The following is a 21,471-nucleotide window of genomic DNA, read 5'->3' as shown; positions in this document are numbered from 1 at the left end:
GTACTAACCACTGCATACCAGGAACACCCCACAAGAGCTATCATTTTGGATATGCTCTGACCCAGTCGTCTAGTCATCCCAATTTGGCCCTTGTTAAAGGGCCAAATTGTCAACTGAAATGACTGAACTGAACACCAACTGAAATGGTGACCTTCTAGGAAATGGCTACATACCTGTACCTGTTCCAAAAGAACTTTGAGATTAGGTAATGCAAATATCACTTACTGTATACATGCACACACAAATACACAATGAGAAAATGTTTATTTCATAGACTGCAGTAATCAAACTGTTTCCAAAATGTAATTTGACAAAAACATTTAAAAGTATTTTTTACCTCATGGGCATTGACAGATACATAGCTACAGTTTGAGCAATCGCAGAGGTGCTCGTAACAACACAGACCCCGCCTCCTCAGTTATTGCTTCATTCCCCATAATGAATAACCCACATTGAAATAGGTTGGACAGTGAGCGTTGGAAAATAAGCAATATGTCAAAGTTGTGTCAAACACACAGTAAACCAAGGTCATTCTGAACATTAAGATTCTTGAGACATGGCAAGAAACTACTAATTAATAAGCATGATAAAATTGAATTATTAAAACAATCACAAATGAGAACAGCAAGAATATACATCAAACCCTGGCAGTTTCAGAGACTAAATATGGGTGAATATGGACAAGATATTATAAATGAGAACAGCAAAAAAAAGTAAGTATACAATAAAGCACTAGCAGTGTTGCAACATTTGTTTACTCAGTGTACATTTTAAGCTAGTGCATGGCTTCACATGGACCTCTCTGGTCACATTATGGTGTAAAACAGGAATGCTCGTGAGCGAACTCATTGGCTTATGGAGATTAGAACACGTGTTGGGAGTGGTGTGGGCCTTGGAATCCTCTGCCATGTGAGGCAGAAGGGCACTTTCCCCAACCGGGCTACTTTTGATCACGTCAGGCGAGGATTAAAAGCAATAGGCAGGTACATAAAAGTTGGCCTGATTTGTGAAATAACTGCCTTTTTTTAATCTTTACAAGGAGGGAGCAACTGCATCCCCATGGCTCCAAATAAGTGATTTTATTTCCTTATTGAAGGAAACAAAAAAGCCCCCGGTGGGTCACACCACCCACCGGGGAGCAGGCTGCTTGACAAGGCATGGAGGGACAAAAACCTGAACTTATTTGCAGCAGACACTTTATTTTTAATATTAAAAGAATATCCAAATATTTGACAAAGGGTCCCATCCTCACAGGAAATGAGTTTAGGAACAACATTCTATATTATACAAATATTTTTCAAATCAGCTGCAGGATAAGAGCATAAAACTGAGGTGTGCCATTGGGTTGGCAATTCCACATGCATGCAATGCATGTGATTCTGAGTGGGGCAGTTTTGGGCCTTTCATTTTAGATTTCTTCCCCACCATCTTCATGGTGCATTGAGTAAAGGTCCAAAAGGTTCAGAAGTCCAAAGCCCTTGAATTCTTTGGCATGCCCATCACTTGGAAAGTGACTGCCCAAATGATGCTGATCAGTTACTCTGCATCAGGAGTGCAATACAGGTAGGCCCAGCATACAGGAAGCATTTTGAAGAACTGGGTGGCTGCTGACATGCATAGTCTCTGGGGAGGAGAACTTCATGACAGTAGCACGGTTCTCTCTGCTGTGGGCCTTGGCTGCAGCCCCTGCAAGGATGTGCATGATCCTGCAGAGAGCGGTCTCACTGAAAATAAGTATGTAGGGGTTAAAATAACGCCAATTTCAGTCTGAGTGCAGGATTTTCTTAGAGGAAGGTTTAGCTGGCTGTGACTGATGGTTTGATACCATGACTAAATGTACTTATAAGATGCTCAAGACAAGTGTATATTATGAATTCACTTGTGCTGCCTGCAATCAGAAAGTCAATACAGCACTGATTTAAATTAACTCTCCACACACGAAACATTAGTAGATATAGGGAAAGCATTTAGGTACATTCCATCCTTATTAGTCATAGAATACTGCTGTGTACACACACCTTCCCATGTGGATGCTGGAGGCCACACACCAGGCAGTGTCACTGTCCGGCGTGGGGGGCTCCTGCAGTACCTGGCGGGCCAGGCAGAGGGCAGCCCATGCCAACTGCACAGGCAAGAAGACCACACATTGGCCTTCCAGGAGGGAGAGCTCCAGCAGGTAGCGGGCCATCCAGACTGCCTAGCGGCATTATGAGTGCGAGAACACTTCAGCATAAGCACACACTATTATAATGCTATAAACTACAACAATAAAGACTGCAAAAAAGAGGAACCAACCTTGGCACTACAACGCGCAATGGCAGCAGAGAGGAGGAGGAAATGCAGAGCGGGACAGTGGCTCAGGTCAAACTTCAGTCCGTACAGGACCTTGCGCTCCATGCGCAGCAACTGGTGTTTGGTGTAGCTGTTGTCCATCAAGTAGCAGAGCTCTGACACCTGGGTGAAAAGTGTATAAGAAGTGACCCATGTCCAATCACTTGCATATTCTGCAATCAGAACATAAGCACTTACTATATACACACAGCCAGATTTGGAAGCGCTTAGAAGATACTGTCAGACTATTATATATGGAAGCTGGGTTATGAAGATCACAAATGAGAAACAAAATGATCACCCTCTCCAGCCCACATATTTTGTTATTGGGGAGAAGTGAACAGGTATTACCTCTGGGAGGAGACACTCTTCTTTCTTGGCTGCCAGGAAGAGGCAAACCACCCCCAAAAGCTGCAGGTTGGCCGTGGACACTTTGACCTGTCGCAGGGAGCGGTTGAGGAGGTGTACAGCCAGGTAGAGAGTCTCTTCCTGGAAATGCAGCACTTCCTGGGTGGGACAGAAGGAAGACACTAAAGAAAAACTTTTATCAAGATTTGAGCTCTCCGTATAAAACAGTACCGGCAGTAGAGCTCTTACATGAACCTGTATCAGCCAGTCTACCAAGATTGAGCGTGTTGTGTCTGTAAATGGCCGGGGCAGGTCAACGTTGTGAAAAGTGTTTCTGAACTGGTTTCTCTGTAGGAGGACGAAAAAAGCAAATTGGAATAATGTGGTTTTACCAAGTTTTCAAGTTCTTCAATATCCAGGCCTGCAAAACTCTGCATTAAAATGAGCTTTTAGCAAATACATTCCCAAACAGAACAATTCTGAGTCATGGCGTAAAACAGGACTTGTTAGAAATTGGTTGTGTGTAGATGTGTCTACATGATATTGGCAATGTAACAAACTACCTTAAACATTGTTAGGTTTTATATCTCGCTAGATTAGCCAATGGCTTAGGTACTCATCAGCATTTTATTCATATTATGAATCTATTTTGTACATCAAGCTTTGATATACTGCTTTTCTTTTTGTAAACTGCTATTTTTGCAAATCATTTAATCTCAGACTGCCAATTTTTTAATGCGAACTGTCAGCAATGCAATCTTTGCCATGACAACTCCTATACACACAATCTATATCTGAAAATGTATTTGCCATGGCGAAATAGATGTATTCTGATGCACAACAGAATATCAGCAACAGTTAAAGTACCACCACTGTTAATTGCATCAACAGAAAGTTGCAGGGTTGAATCATTTCGGCATCACTGTTCTGGAGCATCACACGTTGCCTGCCACTGTTTAGCAGTTATGTTAATATACAGTTTAAAAAACCTCATTAAATGGCAGGTCAAGAGTGCAAGCATGGAGGGGAGGGTGGAATAGCATTTCCTTTACTAATGCTCAGATTCTTCTGTATCTGCTGCCAAGCATTCCATTATTGCAGACCCTATTCAAGTACCAATCACAATACTACAAATACAAGGCTGAGGTACAGCGCCAGATCTCACCAACATGTCCAGAAACATGTCCCAAGCATAGGACCGGTCCCAAATGAGGCCCAGTTTCTCCATTGCAAACTCCATCTCCTGACGCAGCAAGCTGGGCACCAGGGCTTGAAGGCTGTGTAGACCCTGGACACCATGATGGTAAAACAACGACTCCTCTGCGCACGGGTCTGACACTGTAGCTGTGGAGACGCAGGAACACTTCCAATACCATTTTGTACTGATGTAATCCTCTCCATTTAAAAGCACATTAATGTTACTCTCCACATTTCAAACATCCTTGTGTGCTTACAGTAGGGATGCAGCAATACTGCTATCAGATATTGTTCTGACATCAGGCTGTAATAGAACAAAACCTAAATCTGTTACATAACCATCCAAGTATGTAATTGATTTGTACATGAGAACAGCAGATTTCTCCTCATCTTGTTTAGCACTCAGAATCCATAGAAAAGTGGCATCAATGCATCCCTAGATCAAAGCACCAACCCACCACACCAAAAAAAAAAAACAGTGACCCAATGAATGAGTAGAGGTAAAACAAGCCATCGTGAAGTGGACTAGTTTGACAGGGCGGTTTCCTCATGAAGCCCAGTTGCCACCCAATGCTGCATAGTGCAAGTTCAGTAAACCGAAGTTACAGACACCAATTTGAAATTGAGCGTATTTCTGGTGCAAAGGAAAGAAAACTAAAGTGGGTCAAGAAGCTTTTGTAGATTACACTGCCAGCCGAGCACACCATCTCCATGGTAGCCCATGATGATGCCATCGCTTGTTGACGCCGTCCGTCTCCAGACCTGTAGATGCAAACATCAGCACGGCCAGTCATCAGCCTAATGTGCTCCACCTGCAAACGTAGCTACACGGGCCTTAATGAGATTGAGTAAGTAGGCCACACCGTAGACAGCCAGCAAGCATACCCATCTGTGCTCTGTCTCCATGGTGATGGGAGCACACCTGGGCGCATCGCCTTCTGGGGGGTGCCTTCGGTCTTTAGGGCCACATTCATTAGCCCATGTTCTTACGGGGACGCGCCTCCTCTCTTCTCCCTGGTAGACAATTAAAAAAAAAAAAATAAGTGAAGCCACACACACACACACACTAAGATATTATCAATAATAACTGCAGACCTACAGCCACTCGCTCACCTTCTTGTGTAAGTCCAGCAGAGCCTTCGAGTCGCCGAACCCAGTCTCGGCCATATTTCGAGCCACAGACCGCAGTTCAGCCGAGCCCGACCGGCCGCTGCAGCTACTTATCACGGAGGAAAGGCAGAGAGGGGGGCGTGGGGCTCGGCGGGAGCCATTAAGAAAGCCAAGCCGAGCGCTGATTGGTGGAGGCCCGCCTCGCGCACTTTGCATACAGGAAACTCGTTTGAACGACGAGCAGAAGTACGTAAGCCTGTTAGAGCCAATCAGGAGGGTGAGGTTTCCATGAGCAGGTGCCCTGTGTGGGCCCTCGACCCACTGTTGGGCAGAGGGAAGTGTGTTCTAGCGTCGCAGAGGACACCACGCATCTGTCACTTTCTAGCATAAATGTCGATATGTAATAATTTAGGTTTTTACTGTGTGACTCACCTGTCGCCTCATCTCACTATTTCATCTGTTCTTCAATCGAAAGCCTGCATATCTGTATATTTATGACAATCTGAGTCTGCATCATCACGCATATTGAAACTTTATTATTTACATTATTATATAATCTGAAATTAACACTCCCTTCCAAATGTACATCCCAATGAATACTGTGTAGACACACATTTTCATATATATATATAAAGTAAATTTCTAATAATTGAGTCTCTTATATAGATATTTAAAATGTATTATTGTCATTATTATTATTATCATCATTATGAATAATACACTATTAAGTAATATATAACTCAAGGGCTATATTATTAATATTAGCCCTTAGATTTTTATCGATTTTCTCTCTCTTCCTCCCAGGGATAACTATTTAGGACTCCTAGAGCTGAGCATTTCAGAGTCAATGCTCTTTTGTTTTGACTTGTTGTCAAGGATGATAGTAATTTCAAGCTCGAAAGCAATTGCAAGATCCAGCGTTTAAACTGCAGAGGATGCTTTCTCTGTAATTACATTTTAGGGTTAAGTTACTCCCAACCCAACCCAACGCAACGCAACGCATGTGTATAGACTTGTAGGTGTCACCTGGGAGGACTACAGTTTGCATCACAGCAGGGAGGAGTGAAACCATACAGTATAGCCACCATGACACCCCGAGTTATTATATCAACTTGTAATATACACATACTTTATGTTGCACCATGACTTATTTAGTTAATTTTTGGGTTTGGGGTATTTGCCAAATTTGTGACCAATCTCCAACTATGTACCTAAATGAAACTGTATGCAGCTAATTTAAATGTAACAGAGTATGCAGGTCACTGAGTGTGACCTGCATACTAAAATAAAAATAAAGGCAAAAACAAACACACACACACCTTCCAGTAAAAGCCTTTACTGGAATATTAGTTGCAAATGTTATAGGCTACAGCAATGTAGCAGGGATCGCCTGTTACATTGTAAAATCCTGCGATGGGGCACCGAGCTGGTCTGCCAGAGGACAATGTCCTCCCCAAGAGATTGCTTTTCTTAATGTCATCTGAACCCCAAGCTCAACATCTTGTTTTGCTTGCGACATTTGTGACTGTTAAGTAAAATCACATTTATATAGATATACTGTGTGTGTGTGTGTGTATATATATACACATACACAGACACACACATACATACATAAGCCATTGTAACCACAGTAAAGCTGCAAATTAATCACTACAAAGCTGCAAGCCTTTCTGTTGATTCTGCGTCAATCGTCAAGCTTTATTTTTTATTTTCTGGTATTTACATATCGGTGATTAGGTGCTTGTGTCCGTGTGTCCCAACAGAAGAGGTCAGGGAGGTCAGTTTCATTTGCATTTTCAGTTGTAAAGCACTAATAAACAAAGCATAGTTAGCAGCAAAGTGCAGTGTAAGGCTTTTCGAGCCAGCATTACAAAAAATGTTGCGGCAACACGCGCCCGTCCCCGAGACCATCTCAACGATGAAGGCAAAGAGTCGGTCAGTGATGTAGCCCTGAAGTTCGGCCCAGCCGCTTCCAAAAATGGTGGACACTGGGTTCGACTGAGAGCCGGTGAGACGAGGTGCTGAAGTTGGACTAGTCGGTAATAAAAAACTGGAGGAATGGGGGGGCACAGGGGACTAGCACCCAGATTTAATACCGCCCCGGAAAAAAAAAAATCTCTCTCATATTCTCAACAACCCAATGTGTAATTGAGATCCAAGATGATGTAATGGTTAAATGGAAAATGACAAATTTTCACCTTTATTAAGCAGCATGTATGAGATGAACATGGAGCTCAAACTCACCATTCCATGTACAAATCTAATCTTTTCAGCTGCCTCGGCGTTCTGATTAGATTGAGGATAGGAGAACTGTGGAGATCAGAACTTAAAATAAACATAAAAGAAAAATAAAGAAAGCATATCACATGACGCCACAATCAATGTAATGGAAACCAAGAAATTGAGAATTATGAAATAAAGAAAACAAACGATTTGAAAAATTTTAATATATATTATATAATATATACTTAGACCAGACAATGTGTCTTCCAAAATTGAACAGATACATGGACAAAAAAAAGGGAGAACATTTATCCAAAACAAACACAAAACAATGGAAAAACAGAAATAAGGTATTGATGCTCATTTTACAAAGCTCAAACGACGACTGAGCTCCCTCTTCCTGTCATATGAAATACTATGCATCTGCCAACGGGTGCATTTCTCATATTTCCAATTCGAGCATGAAATAGTTCCTGTAGTCCTGGACGTTACGGATCCAAGTACTCGAAACCCAGCCGAAAGGAAATCACAAACCAAAGCCCTAAACATCACGTGTGGAATCATTCCAAGAGTCAGACTTCCAACAAGTTAGTCAAGTTTTGGCCTCATCACAGGAACAAAAAAAATAATAAAGCGAAGATTCAACCATTTTTCATAGTTTTTTGTTGTTGTTTTTTTCAATCACACTTACGGAACCGATGAGAGCAAATGAAACCATCGGCGAGAGCATCAGCAATTTCTATTCAATGACGTCAAATGTTCCCTGTGAGATCCGAGTACAACTATAAAGCCCCGATCAACGGTACGCTACAAAGTTACACACCGTCTGGAAAAAACGGGAGTTATTGCGAATGGAGCTAACGGGGGAAATCCGGTGTCGATTCGTGGAAACGTGACCCATCTTCCAAAAAGACTTTGCGGACCTTCGAAATGCTTCTATTCAAAATAATCATCGACTAAATGGACGCATGACAAAGTGTCGATGCGTTCAACCTCTGAGAGGCTCGTTCTCCTCTAAACCGCGACCCGCAAACTCCCTTTATAACCCCCCTTTGTTTTGTCCCCGCTGGGAAGTCAGTGATCGCACTCTGTAGTGTCCCTTCTTCTCTATATGTTTGCCAAAGGGTTGGAAAAAAACAAAAAACAAAGCGAAGACACATGCGTCAACAGATGATTGGATGAATGAGATTCAAATGGTTGTTCAGACATTCTCTCACACTCTGTATGGATACAGGCACACTCTGACACGCACAGTGCAAACACAGAGGTGGCGTCCCCTCCTCCCCTCCCACCCCCGTTTCTCACAGTGGGAAACACTCCCACATGATTTGTAACAGCGAGTTCCAGAAAGAGCACTTGTAAAAATCAAAAATAAATGCTGAAATATGGCTTTGTATTTAAAACCGTAACAATTGATAAACAAAACAAAAACAAACAAAAATACACAATGTTTTTTCCTATTGGACTAAATTTGATTCTTATTTTTAAAACTATCAGGTTCTGATATATGCAGTCTGTGCATGGATATGTGTGTGTGTGTGTGTGTGTGTGTGTGTGTGTGTGTGTGTGTGTGTGTGTGTGTGTGTAGCATGGTTTCAGCTGGTGACAAGGTGGCGCGTTGCTGGCATAACCTGGTAATAGTGACGCATCGAGGCCGTGGTGCGGTGCCCGTTGTAGTGCGGTGGAGGGTCCCGTGGGCGAGGCCGGAGGTGGAGCTTGTACGGGATGTGCAGAGACGAAGCCGCCGTCCGGTGTGTGTGTGTGTGTGTGTGTGTGTGTGTGTGTGTGTGTGTCCACCCGCACGGGTCCGCTGAGGTCGGCTGTTCCGAGATACGAGTTTGTGTCATGCGCTGCGATGCCCGTCTCGCTTCCGCGCTGATCTGTGTTTGTGTCCGTGTTAAAAGTCTCAATGAAAATGTGTCGAGTGCCAGTTCTTTTGTACGGGACGTGCAGAGACGAAGCTGCCATCCCGATGTGTGTGTGTGTGTGTGTGTGTGTGTGTGTGTGTGTGTGTGTGTGTGTGTCCGCGCCCGCACAGGCCTGCTGAGGTCGGCCGTCCCGGGACTCATGTTTGTGTCACGTGCTGCGAGCCGCGTCTCGCTTCAGCGCTGATCTGTGTGTGTGTGTGTCCGTGTTTAAAGTCTCAATGAAAATGTGTCGAGTGCCACTTCTTTTTTTTTCTTTTTTTTTCTCTCTTCTTCCGTTTGCATTATTCCGATTCCCCAGCAGTTCAAGTGCATGTTGGTGAACGTGTTTATAAGCCCTCCTCGCTCGTCCAACCGTATCATTCCCGTATGCTGGCGGAGTAGGAGAACTGAGGGAAGTGTGTACGCTGGTCCGAGTCCTCCACGTCCAGGCTGTCATCTGAGAGAGAGAGAGAGAGAGAGAGAGAGAGAGAGAGAGAGAGAGAGAGAGAGAGAGAGAGAGAGAGAGAGAGAGAGAGAGAGAGAGAGAGAGACTACTGACTTTTATGGTTCCTTTATTTTCAGGAAGTCATGTCACAACAGCAGAAGCCTGATTATAAAGGAACCAATAAACAAAACAATTTGAGGCAAACCGCCGGGAAATTACAGGTAAAAAATCACCCTGGACAGAGCACAGTACCTCCCCAACACCGCAAACACATTTGAAAGTGAGAGAGAGAGAGAGAGGGTGAGAGAGAGGGTCTCAGAGAGAGAGAGAGAGAAAGAGAGCAAGAAAGGGGTGGAAGAGAGAGAGAGATCACAACAGCAGAAGCGAGAGAGAGAGCGACGCACACACACACACACACACACACACACACACACACACACACACACACACACACACACACACACACACACACACACACACACACACACACACACACACACACACACAGGGAATTGTTTCAGCTTGAAGAGAAAGATGCAAGACGAATGACAAACGGAAAATTGCTCACATTTGTCCGGCGGAGTTACGGTGATGGTTTGGGCCGTGAATTCGTCGTCGAAATAACGCGTGTCCGTCTCCGAGGTGACCTGGGGCTTGAAGGGCGGAATGAGCTGTGGAGAGACAAACACACAGGAGACTTGTCACGTGACATCGTTCCGCCGGGACCCCTCCCGGCCCTTCTCCCACCGGCCACGTCATACCTTTTTGTCAAGGACATCCTGCCAGTTGATGGAGGTAAAGAACTTGTGGGTCATCACTTCTTTTGCATCATCCGGTCCGCCTCCGAGCCTGGGAAAAAAAAACAAAAACAAAAAAAAACAAAAACATGTCAACAAGAGCAAAAACTTTATGACTCTATAAACTTGCGTCATTACACAGTGAGATGTTAAGTTATAGTCAATTTGACATGATATTGATACATATCACAGTGTCAACATTTAAACAGCATTCATTGTGGCATTAAGAATTTAATTACAGGGCTTTCAATAAACATTTTTGAGCACTCGTTTTTTGTTTTCAAGGACTTGGATAAATATAATTTTCAATGTGATCTTTATTTACTAAAACGTTACATTACATTTCATTTAGCAGACGCTTTTATCCAAAGCGACTTACAATTGTTCAATCACCGTCGGACGCAGCCATCAGGAGCAATTAGGGGTTAAGTGTCTTGCTCAAGGACACTACAGCATGCTAGCAGGAGGAGCCTGGGATCCAACCAGCAACCTTTAGATCACTAGACCACCAGCTCTACCGCCTGAGCTACCACCCCCCAAAACATAATATAGTCTCGTTGTCTATCACACTCACACACGCACGCACGCATGCACACGCACACACACACACACACACACACACACACACACACACACACACACACACACACACACACACACGCTCTTCAATTGCCATCTACTACTATAAGTGTCAACAATCAATGTTGTAAACACAATTCTGGATTTTTTTTGTATGACACTGATTTGAATAACTAAACTCAGGGGAAAATCACAGGTTTTCAATTATCACGTTTTTTTCCAAGGACGTTTTCAAGCACTTCACCACAAAGGGAGCAATTTTCAAGGTATTCTGGTACTTAAATTTCTGAGGACGGAATTCAAGCGCTTCAAGCACCTGAAGGACCTGGTAAGAACCCTGGGTAAAGGAATCCAAATGAGATCGCTAACCCTTGGGATACATAGGAATGCAAAATAAAATTTCAGACTCATTGTTCTCATAAAACTCCCTCTAATAATCGCGAAATTCGACCGTCCACACACCTCTGCTTGGGATCCTTCTTGAGCAGGCCGGCCAGCAGGGCCTTGGCCTCGGGGGCCAGGTTCTTAGGGAAGCGGATCTCCTCCATGAGGATGAGCTCGAACAGGCGCTCGTGGTCCTGGTTGTAGAAGGGCAGCCGGCCGCACATCATCTCGTACATGACCACGCCCAAGCCCCACCAGTCCACCGACCGGACGTAGTCGTTGTCTTCCAGCACCTGGCAATGGCAAGTTGGGGAAAGGGAAAGGGGCTTCAGGGCTCTGCCACTGAGTCACAAAGAGTGTCTTGAATAACCATGCTAAGGACTAAATCATTGACATTTTGTTAAACTGCGCCATTCAAATGTCTTAGAATGTATGCACTAGTCTTCTTCTAACTATGATTCTAGGAATCTCTTGTCTGAATGTATGTCCTTCGATTATCTCGAGAACCATTCATCAGATGACTTTACGCTTGGTGGGTGTATTACTGGGGACCCAAGGACGTGCATTGTTGAATTTGGTGCAATTTAGAAACGAATAAACAGGCGAACTGCGAGCCGCCCTGTGCAGCACACAAACAAATGTACCGGGGGTGGTGGAGTGGGCCGCTCTGTGATTTGCGAGACCCTCATCCAGTATATGAAGCAGGAGATGCCATGAGGGCAGAGGAAGGGCTGGAGGTGCTAGTCGAGCACCGGGCGGGCGACCTTCAACGTCACACATGCACGTGAAAGGAGGAGGAGGAGCGCCTGGAAAATCATTGACTGAAGAAACTCGGACTCGACTGATCCTCCTGAAGTTATGACATGCCTATATTTTCACATTTGGTGATTTTTTTTTTTAAGTCGCAAAGTTGTCCTTACAATTTGTTAAACTGTGCCATTTTGAACAGCATGTACAGGAAGGAATCTGTCTGTCTGTATGTCCTTCGGTTATCTCCACATCTGATCTACTTCACATGGATGGCGGGTGTATTGGTTGGGGACCCAAGGACGTGGAGTTTGAATTTGGCGCAATTTGGCCATGCGACACATGTAATATTAATAAAACTTTCAATAAACAGCAAACAGCGAGCCAGCAGGGGGTGGGGCTTCAGGGCTCTGCGACTGAGCCATAAAGACTGTATTTCCCCGGTGTACGACTTTAACTGGCAGTTTCGTCTTACATTGTGGAACACAGGACTCACTCATTGACATTTTGTCAAACTGTGCCATTAAATGTCTTAGAAAGTCTTACATTTTGAACGAGCAAGCACTAGTAAAATTAAAAACACAATAAATAGAGCAAGCGTCCTGAGCTTATAAGGTTAAAGGGCCATTTAATCTATGTACTTTCAAGCTGGTAAAGGGAAGTTTTTATTTTTAAGCAGTATTTTAAGTATTTTCTATTCAGTAGCCTCACTGAAGGTGGCAAAGTGGTGGTGGCAGTACACTTAAAAAGAAATAGAAGTTTTGGACCAAAAATACATCTTCAGAACAAGATAAGAACAAATCGACACGGCGATATGGGTTCTTGCGGTGTTCTTAGCGCAAGCCCCCGAGGTGAACTTTCTCTTTCTCTAGTTCTGAGACCTCCCCCTTTGTCGCAATTGGTTGATTGCCTTTGCATCATTACAGGGGATGTACTTCAACCTCCCTTTCCGGGTCACTCAATCTCATCCTTTTCCTGGGTCAAAAAGCTTGTTTTTTCCTGTTTCCCATGTTTTATTGATACCGTATTTCCTCAAATATAAACCGGTACTCAAATAAAAAACGGTAAACAAGGCTGAATCTAAGTCGGTGTGTGTTTTTTTTATTTCTCCTCCAGTGCTGTGCCATGCATCCCATGCGGTTCCAATGCCGGTATTGATGTGTTTTTATTTTGGATCTTTTTGTTTCGATTGCTTTCCATAAGCGACCAACCAGATGGAACACGGGAAGCTAACACCAAAAATGAGGTTAAGTGCAAATTAATTTTAATTTTGCCATCACCTCTGGCGCCAAGTACTCTGGGGTTCCACAGAACGTTTTCATGGTGGCACCGTCGGTGATGCCTTCTTTGCACAGACCAAAGTCTGTGATCTTGATGTGTCCGTCCTTGTCCAGCATGAGGTTCTCCAGCTGGAAGAACCAAGTTTAGAGAAAAAGAGAAGGTTACAGGCTTTAGTCTCTCAAAGCACATGCTGAGTGAGCGAAGCCTGGAATTATGATATATAGACAGGGAACCCACCTTCAGGTCCCTATAAACTACATTGCGTGAGTGCAGGTACTCCAGGGCGGACACTATCTCAGCACCGTAAAAACGCGCCCTGTCCTCTGTGAAGACGCGGTCTCTTGATAAGTGAAAGAAGAGCTGGGGGATAAAAAAAAATTTAAAAAATTAAAAGACACAAAGGAGTCAAGCTTTCCCAACAGATTACTGTTCCATTTTCATTGGGAGAGGGAGTTGTAGGAGTGGCAAATAGAAGGAATTGAATAAGACTAACCTCTCCCCCGTTTGCGTACTCCATTACAAAACATAGCCGGTCATGAGTTTGAAACGCATATTTCAGTGTCTGCAGAGGAAGCACAACCAAATTAGCCAACACATAATCCCAAGGGGACTTTTTAGTTTTGGACAGATGGAACTATCAGCCCCTCCCATCAGTAACCTACCGTGAGAAAGGGATGCTTAGTATTTTGTAGAACTCTGCTTTCTGTAACTGTGTGAGCAACCTCATCCTGAAGGACCAGAGATAGAAGCAATGAAAGCAAGCACGCGCACACACACACACACACACACATACACACACACACACACACACACACACACACACACACACACACACACACACACACACACACACACACACAGACACACACACACACACACAGACAGACTTCTGTATGCATGTCTAACATTCAAGTCTCATTCAAATGTCAGCGTTGTGATGCCACCACTAACTTTGGCAATGATGACTTCTTTGCGAAGGATTTTCATGGCGTAGTACATCCCCGTGGCCTTCTCCTTGACCAGAATAACTTTACCGAACGTGCCCTTGCCAAGCAGCTTCAAGTAGTCAAAGTCACTCATTGTCTGAGGGAAGGGGAGAGAAGAGCCTTGAAGAATAGGCCTACAGATACTGTCTCCACAAAATTGATATTTATTCAGGGGCTTTTCATGTAAAGAACTGTTAAGTACACTGTAGAATTACAAAGTGTTAACACCGTGTCGCGGACCAACACTGACCACTTTGGTTCGGGACTTGGACATGGCCACCTCCATCTCCTCAGTGTTGCTGTCGCTTGGCGAGCCGAATTTGATCTCCATGGGCTCCTCATCCTGCTGTTGACTCTTCAGACTGTTGGCCACCGCCTGAATCGACCGCATCCACTCCTCCCTGAACCCATAGGTAACGATGGTACAAGTTACTAGGGAAGTTCAAGCACGGTTACTTGGACAAAATAGTGGTCAGATACAAGGTTAAAATAGGGCGCCCTAGAATATCTCGAAGGCCGCATGAATAACATGAGACATTAAAATGAATTACTTATCTAACAGATCTGCTGCTCAATGAAAGTAATGGATTTGTATGGTATTCAAGTTTCGGGGGGAGAAATTTTCGTTTAAGAATTGGAATCAGTGCCTCCTCACAAAAGTTTATAACCAGTAGGCACAACATCGTACTAAAGAGACTTGAGAATACCATTGGTTTTTCCAAAAAGGTCATGTTGGGCAACCACAAATGCACGGCTTTGTATTCTTTGCGATGAACAGATAAAAATAGTGGCGCTGAGAAAAAAATAGAATGCCAAGGAAACATCACAGAAGACCAGCGCATTTATCCAACTGGAGACTGTTGTGACTGGGGGTTTAGCAGAGCTTATGCGGAACACCCCGCACCCAGAGTTCATTTGGGAGACCGGGCTTATAATCAGGTCAAATGCCAGACTTTATAATACCGGCAGCTGGCAATGAATTCAGGTTAGAGTATGAGTGTATTTCCCAGTCAAACATGTCCCTCAGCACACAGAAGTCCGCTTGTAGACTGTGTGTATTCAGGTCCTTTTATTCCAGCCTCCATAACAAATTAGGACTTTTTTTTGTAACAAAAAACGGAGGAGGCTTTTATATTGCAGGGTTTTGAATTGAATTCTCAAATGTGGGTCAGGTCTGTTATTTTTTTAGGTGACTGGTCACTACCATTTCAAAATCTCAGATACAAAGCTGCAGCTTTTTCCCCGTCTACATTAAGTCAATCATCAGACCTGTGTCACTTTTGAAGGGAAAAAATCTGAGTTAAATCACTTCTCAGTGAATGTATCCTATTAACTTTTAAAACCTTATTGCAGAAAATCTCCCTTGCAGCTTGTTGCGTCCTCTTGTGGTGATGTTATTTTAACCATTTGTTGTTTCGTTAATCATAAATATAAACAACGTCTTTAAAAGAGGGTTTTACAAAGTAAGCGCTTTATGGCGTCTGTTGACTGTCAAGCTTCTCTTGCACATTTTTAAAAGACGTGGGTTTAGAAAAAAAGAAAAGCGCCCAAACTGAGGACAGTGTTTCTAAAATTATTTCTCTAAAAGCTGTGAAATGCACTGGCTTCCAGCCCTTTTTACATTTCATTTTAGCAGACGCTTTTATCCAAAGCGACTTACAATTATTCAAACACCGACGGATGCAGTCATCAGGAGCAATTAGGGGTTAAGTGTCTTGCTCAAGGACGCTAGCAGGAGGAGCCTGGGATCGAACCAGCAACCTTTAGATTACTAGACTACCAGTTCTACCTCCTGAGCTACCATCCCCAGATGGCCCTCTTACCTCTCCTCGTTGCTCTCCACATGGAAGGTGCGCTCAATGACTGTGGTCCACTGTAGGCAGCGAATGACGAATGTGTTGGGCCTGGGACGCTCCGTCTTCATTAGCTGGCATTCTAAAAGGCACAGTTAGTGCAGGCACTGTTAGTGAGGACTTTTAAACGGAGCTGCCACAACGCACAAATAAGTTTTAAGGTGATCTAGACACAATGGGCGGACCAACCTGCGACAGAGAAGTTGTTGAGCGGAGGCAGGCTGTGGTCACTAGACACCTCTGGCTTCTCCTTGTAGCCGATGAAGGAACCGTCGCTCTTGAGGATGAAGTAGCGCGGCCGCCACGTTTTAATGTATTCACCTGAAGATAGGGGACACACGGGATACACAGACAGTGTGAATCAAAAAAGGCTCAGTTACTAATAATTTTGTCACTCATTATGTTGTAATTCAATGTAGAAAGATTTTACAGAACAATTTGGTTGTAAGTATTCATATAATCTAATGAATATTAGATTTTAGCAATTTACAACCATATATATCACGTATTATTTGGGGTCATGCTCGATTCACATCCAGCCACTTGCGACACCTAGACAGACAACTTGAGCCAATGCTGCGTTAAAAGGAAACTCAGAAGACTAACTCGTGCTGCACTTTGCAAAACCCAGAAAAATTTAATTGGTCACAGAAGGCGTCTTCACACCGCAGGAAGTTCTAAGAACCTTTGGAAGAACTGTCCGTTTCTTTTGTGTCAACAATCTTAATTAAGGAAAACTACGATAACAAGCAACCATGGTTCTGAACCATAAGCCTTTCACTGCAATGCCGTGCCCACGGTATAAATGTATGTTGCAAAATTGAAGATGTCAACTAACGAACTAACGGTTTTCAATATAGTTCTTATTTAAATTCTGCTTTTATTTTACAGTGATCAAGAGTAGAATAAAAATTGCATTTGCATTAGGGTTGCCGCGGTTATCGGCGTTACCGGTGTTACACGGTGCTCGGGGGTACACTGATTACATTACTTGCCCACCGCCCCCATCGTCATTTTGCCCTTCACATTTTTATAGAAAACCTAAAAAAAACCATTTCGTTTATTTTCATGTATCAGCGTCGACGTTCATCAAATGAAAAAAAATTGTAAAATACTAAGGGTGTTATCAATACTTAATCTGACGCTACGAAAGTGAAAGTTTCTTCTTGGCGCCACCTGAAGACGAAATCCAAGTACTTCAAGCACCAGGGCTAAACACAAACTTTTAAAAGGCATCAGCTTTTGGTTGCCAACATTGAAAATATTGTTGCCATTGTCGCTTTTTATTTTGATTAATTGAGATACGATGCAGTTATACATCAGCTTAATAATAAAAATGTGGCATAAAAGAATGTTAAAAAGCTTTATAACAGTAACCAAACAAAATACTTTGTAGTTTGTGTTTTATGTGTTAAAAGTATCTCTCCACCAGATGAAGTCTGAGCCATGTCAATTATTAATGCTGTCTGTCTTCAAAGATAATAACTGGTTATTGTACTGTACACCTACTGTATATGTTGACATGATAACTTGGCTAAATTGACAAGAAAAAAGTGTAGATCTAAAGACATTTCATTTCTATGACATTTCTATAAAAATATATTTTTATTTTTGTTAGTTTTGTAAGTATAATATAATTTTGGTGTGTTTTATTTTTTTTATGCTTAGTTTTAACTAAAATTTATTTTCACATTTAGTTTTTAGTTTCATTTTAGTTTACCGGACTGGGATGGAAAAAGGTCTGAAATATACTTATGGTGGTAGCTGATGGTTTTCCAGGTTCCATGAACACATAACTTCCGACACGCATTACAGTTTTCTGAGCCCATGAAGGCAGCAAAGCTTTGGAGTGCTTTCAACCGGAGACTAGAGCCATGTCCGCTTCTGACGGTGGAAGTCTACCAGATGTGTTGGTGCAGTGTACGAGCGCAATTTTTTTTTTTTTTTTTTACGTTAACAAGTGGTTTCCAAAGGGGACAACCACAAAATGGTTGCCAATTGACCCAATATGGTTGTCGAGGGCAACCGTTACTATCAAGCCCTGAGCACCTCAAGGACCTAGTAAGAACCCTGTAGTAGTAGTTGGTAGTAGTCTAGTAGTCAGTAGTCTGCGTAAGTCAAGTGCTTGACACATTTTAATAAGCATAAGTAATAAGCCATGACTAAAAATAGGATTAAAGACATTTTTTCTTAAAAGGATAAGGCTGAATTAATACATTCAGAGTCCGCAATGAATTTTGGGCAAACAGGGGTTGAGCTGAGCAGATACACTGTCGATCGATCACAATAAGATGTGAGGGCATAGCATAAAGCACATTCTGGTGATGAATATTTGGGGACCGACCTCTTTTTTGGAGCCATCCCTCTCTCACGACACTGACTTCGTTCATGCTGGGGAGACGGCCGCCTGGGTCAATAGTGGGGATGTAGGGAAGCAGGGAGGGAATAGGTGCAGCTCCTCCTACGCGTCAAGTTTGGGGTGAATGGCTCAGACTGCGATAGGTAGGACCTAGACAAAGTAAAAAATAAAAAACCTGTTAAGTTAGATGACATTTAGATATAAAGGACCTTATTTATCAACAGTGCGTAAACACCACTGTCTTCACAAATGCTGGGAATGCTAAAAGCCAAACCTCTAATGTATAGACATTAGTGATGTGGCGACTCTAATGGCAAAAGGATGATAGTGGGAATGTTGTTTTAGATTAATATTATCTATTATAATTTAAAATCTTAAATGATAGACAATATAAACCTGAAAATATAACTGTTACAAAAAAGTATAGCTTTTAAACATTTTACACGATCATATACATATTAGATTTTACATTAATTATTATTTTGTATCTGAACACCACAAAGTAACAAAAATGCATTTCAGAAACATACACCATTTCACTTTTTTGAAAGTTTGGATTTCTCACTTGAACGGCCCATCCCTTGACAGAATGGGCTTCTCTGACAAGTTGTCACAATTTGGAGTTATTACACAATTCAACAGTGTCCATAATGGATATAATAAGGACATGGAATAGCAAGGTGTAATGACTGCTTTGGCACTGTTGGATGACTGTATGGGAGACTATGTGCATTAGAACTGGTTTGAATTAGCAATGCAAAATTCTATATCAATTGCATTTCATGCAATCATATGCAACCTGCTTTCAAATTGTAAAAAAAACAACAAAAAACAGATTTCCAAGGTTACATTTATAAGCCTCAAATGCAATTCTGGCCTCACTTAGAAGTATGCTTTCAAATGTTAAAAAACCCCCAACAAGTTAAAAAAAAAAAAAAAGCAATAACAACGCCACTCCTGTTGGGCAGCACTCATAAAAGAAAGGAAGTTAAAGGAAGCATGCAGGCCGATCACTATGTTTTACATTGTATTTGACACAGTGAACTTGGAGCAGTTTCATCGTTCTGTTATTTCAGGCTGTTTTATACGTTTGAAATAAAACATTTGAAATAATACAAATCAGCGAGGAAGAAAGAAAAAAAAATAGAGGATCTTTACCAGACAGCGACTTTGTCTAGTAAACAATGACTTGTGTATAATTCAGTGCTATGCGATGAAGCTAGGCTCTTCTAAGTAATGTTTACGTGTGCCAAGTAACATTTTAACCACCAAAAACAATGTGCTTAGACATGGCGCGAGTATCCTGTGTGGCAAACTGGCAAAAAAGGACATTTGGTTCTTTAAACTCCACCGGGCAAAATGTACAACAATAGGCTGCAGCATTCCTCAGAAAAAGTGAAAATGTCAAGTCTCTCTACATCATTCCATGTCCCATATCTGGGAACATATGCAAAAAGTACCATTTTAAGGAACCATTTTATGTTTGTTGTCTTGAGTGCTTCAGCAACACCTGAATTTTGAAAGGGAACTGAACTGAATTAAACCGATGCCACCATGTATAATATAAATAGTCGCGAGAGCACTGTTGGCAGTGCTTTGTTTACAAAGAGAATAATCAATAACGGCAGACCCCCATCCTTTCTACCACCTACATTTCAGACACCCTTACCAAGACAACTTCCTTGTAAGTGGTACTTGGCCAGATAAACATTCTGATTTCGTGAAAAAAATACAAACATATTTTTACCCTAATAAATCAAAAAAGGGATCTATTTATATCGATAAATATCTGAAATAAACAATACAGCAGTTCTCTCTAACAATTTTAAATGTTGCAGGAAATGGCTCTTGTTTATTCAGTGTACGCATATACTGCTCTTCTGTTAGTGTAGTGACCATTTGTATTATTAAATGAACTCTTACATTTATTTTCGTACATTTATTTTATATTAACAAATGTAAAATTACATTAAATATTTTGCTCCCCGGTTGACTATCGATAGTCCCTGTTCAAGATAGAAAAATGTATAAAGAAAATCCCGAAAATATCCGCAACTTGGCGTTATAACTGAAAAACGGGTTTCCATCGGTATTTAATGGAAATGTAGAATCAAAACCTAAATTGCCATGACCAAGACAGCATACCTGCTTATGGCTGAGCGTATTTGCTGTGTCAATGTTTGCTTATATTACATTTGAATAAGCCAAGGTCCTTAAGCAACATCAGCAGAAGTCAGAGTGGGTTGTGATTTGAACGATCGCTCTCTGGCTGAGTGGCTGGATCCCCACGCAGCACCTCGGAGCACGTACCATCCAAGCTAACCACCAGCTCGCTCGTTAGCATGTTTGCTGCTTAACGTGCATTATCCAGCGCTTAACTTACCCCCCAAACCCTTTCAAATCAGCATCCCTTGGGGGGGGAGGAAAAAAAAAAAAAAAGGCCACGCTCGGTATGGTCGGAGATCTTCTCCCTTTGTTTTATTTTATTTTATTTTTTTAATCAAAACCGCACAAAAACGCGTCTCGTAAACACTTTGCTGCTGAGTGCGGCCGGGCCCTCCGTCAGAGGCAGACAGATCACACTGACACAAACAGGAAGTGACGTACGAGACTCAAGCGCGACCGCTGCCCTATGCTGCGTTCATATCCCGCGGGAGAGATCGTCAGGCCGTTTACTATTAATACAGGAACGATGTGATTCAGTCCCTATAGGAGTTACTTTGTAAATGTGCGGATCCTTTATTATCGGGAATAAAAAAAAAAAAACTATAATAGTGAACATTAACAACATGGTGTAAAACAGATTTGGATGAAGTCAAACACATTAATTCCTCAAAGTTGTGAAGTGTTTCAAACCATAATGCCCGAAAGACCTACATGAAGTATTAATAAAGGGTTATGACAAATTCTTGGGGAAGGATGAA

General features: G+C 42.4%; 2 protein-coding genes across 2 annotated transcripts; both read right to left on the bottom strand.

Annotated features, from left to right (window-relative positions):
- Positions 1–1,546: 1,546 nt before the first annotated feature.
- ccnp (cyclin P) lies at positions 1,547–5,043 on the bottom strand (the record flags this gene model as incomplete). The annotated part of the gene is made up of 8 exons (XM_080006595.1): positions 1,547–1,724; positions 2,019–2,197; positions 2,296–2,454; positions 2,683–2,838; positions 2,929–3,027; positions 3,845–3,967; positions 4,762–4,890; positions 4,990–5,043. The coding sequence occupies 8 exons, from the start codon at positions 5,041–5,043 to the stop codon at positions 1,547–1,549; spliced, it is 1,077 nt and encodes a 358-aa protein (XP_079862721.1).
- Positions 5,044–7,413: 2,370 nt separating this feature from the next.
- akt2 (v-akt murine thymoma viral oncogene homolog 2) lies at positions 7,414–21,095 on the bottom strand. The gene is made up of 14 exons (XM_080007047.1): positions 20,931–21,095; positions 18,533–18,697; positions 16,378–16,509; positions 16,159–16,270; positions 14,586–14,736; positions 14,301–14,432; positions 14,012–14,077; positions 13,843–13,911; positions 13,587–13,709; positions 13,349–13,477; positions 11,400–11,614; positions 10,323–10,410; positions 10,130–10,232; positions 7,414–9,573 (listed from the first exon to the last, which is right to left on the bottom strand). The coding sequence occupies exons 2-14, from the start codon at positions 18,576–18,578 to the stop codon at positions 9,494–9,496; spliced, it is 1,446 nt and encodes a 481-aa protein (XP_079863173.1). The 5' UTR covers positions 18,579–18,697; positions 20,931–21,095; the 3' UTR covers positions 7,414–9,493.
- Positions 21,096–21,471: the final 376 nt, after the last annotated feature.

The sequence above is a fragment of the Zeus faber genome (genome assembly GCF_960531495.2).
Source record: "Zeus faber genome assembly, chromosome: 9".
NCBI lineage: Eukaryota > Metazoa > Chordata > Actinopteri > Zeiformes > Zeidae > Zeus > Zeus faber.
This window is presented reverse-complemented; position numbering and strand designations above follow the sequence as displayed.

Bases quoted from the DNA above. Each gene is read 5' to 3' on its own strand.
- akt2 (XM_080007047.1), bottom strand. From the start codon at position 18,578: ATGAACGAAGTCAGTGTCGTGAGAGAGGGATGGCTCCAAAAAAGAG. The intron at 16,271-16,377 runs GTTGGTCCGCCC...TGTGCCTTTTAG, and splicing joins CAACAACTTCTCTGTCGCAG to AATGCCAGCTAATGAAGACG. The intron at 11,615-13,348 runs GTGATGGCAAAA...TGCCATTGCCAG, and splicing joins CAGAGTACTTGGCGCCAGAG to GTGCTGGAAGACAACGACTA.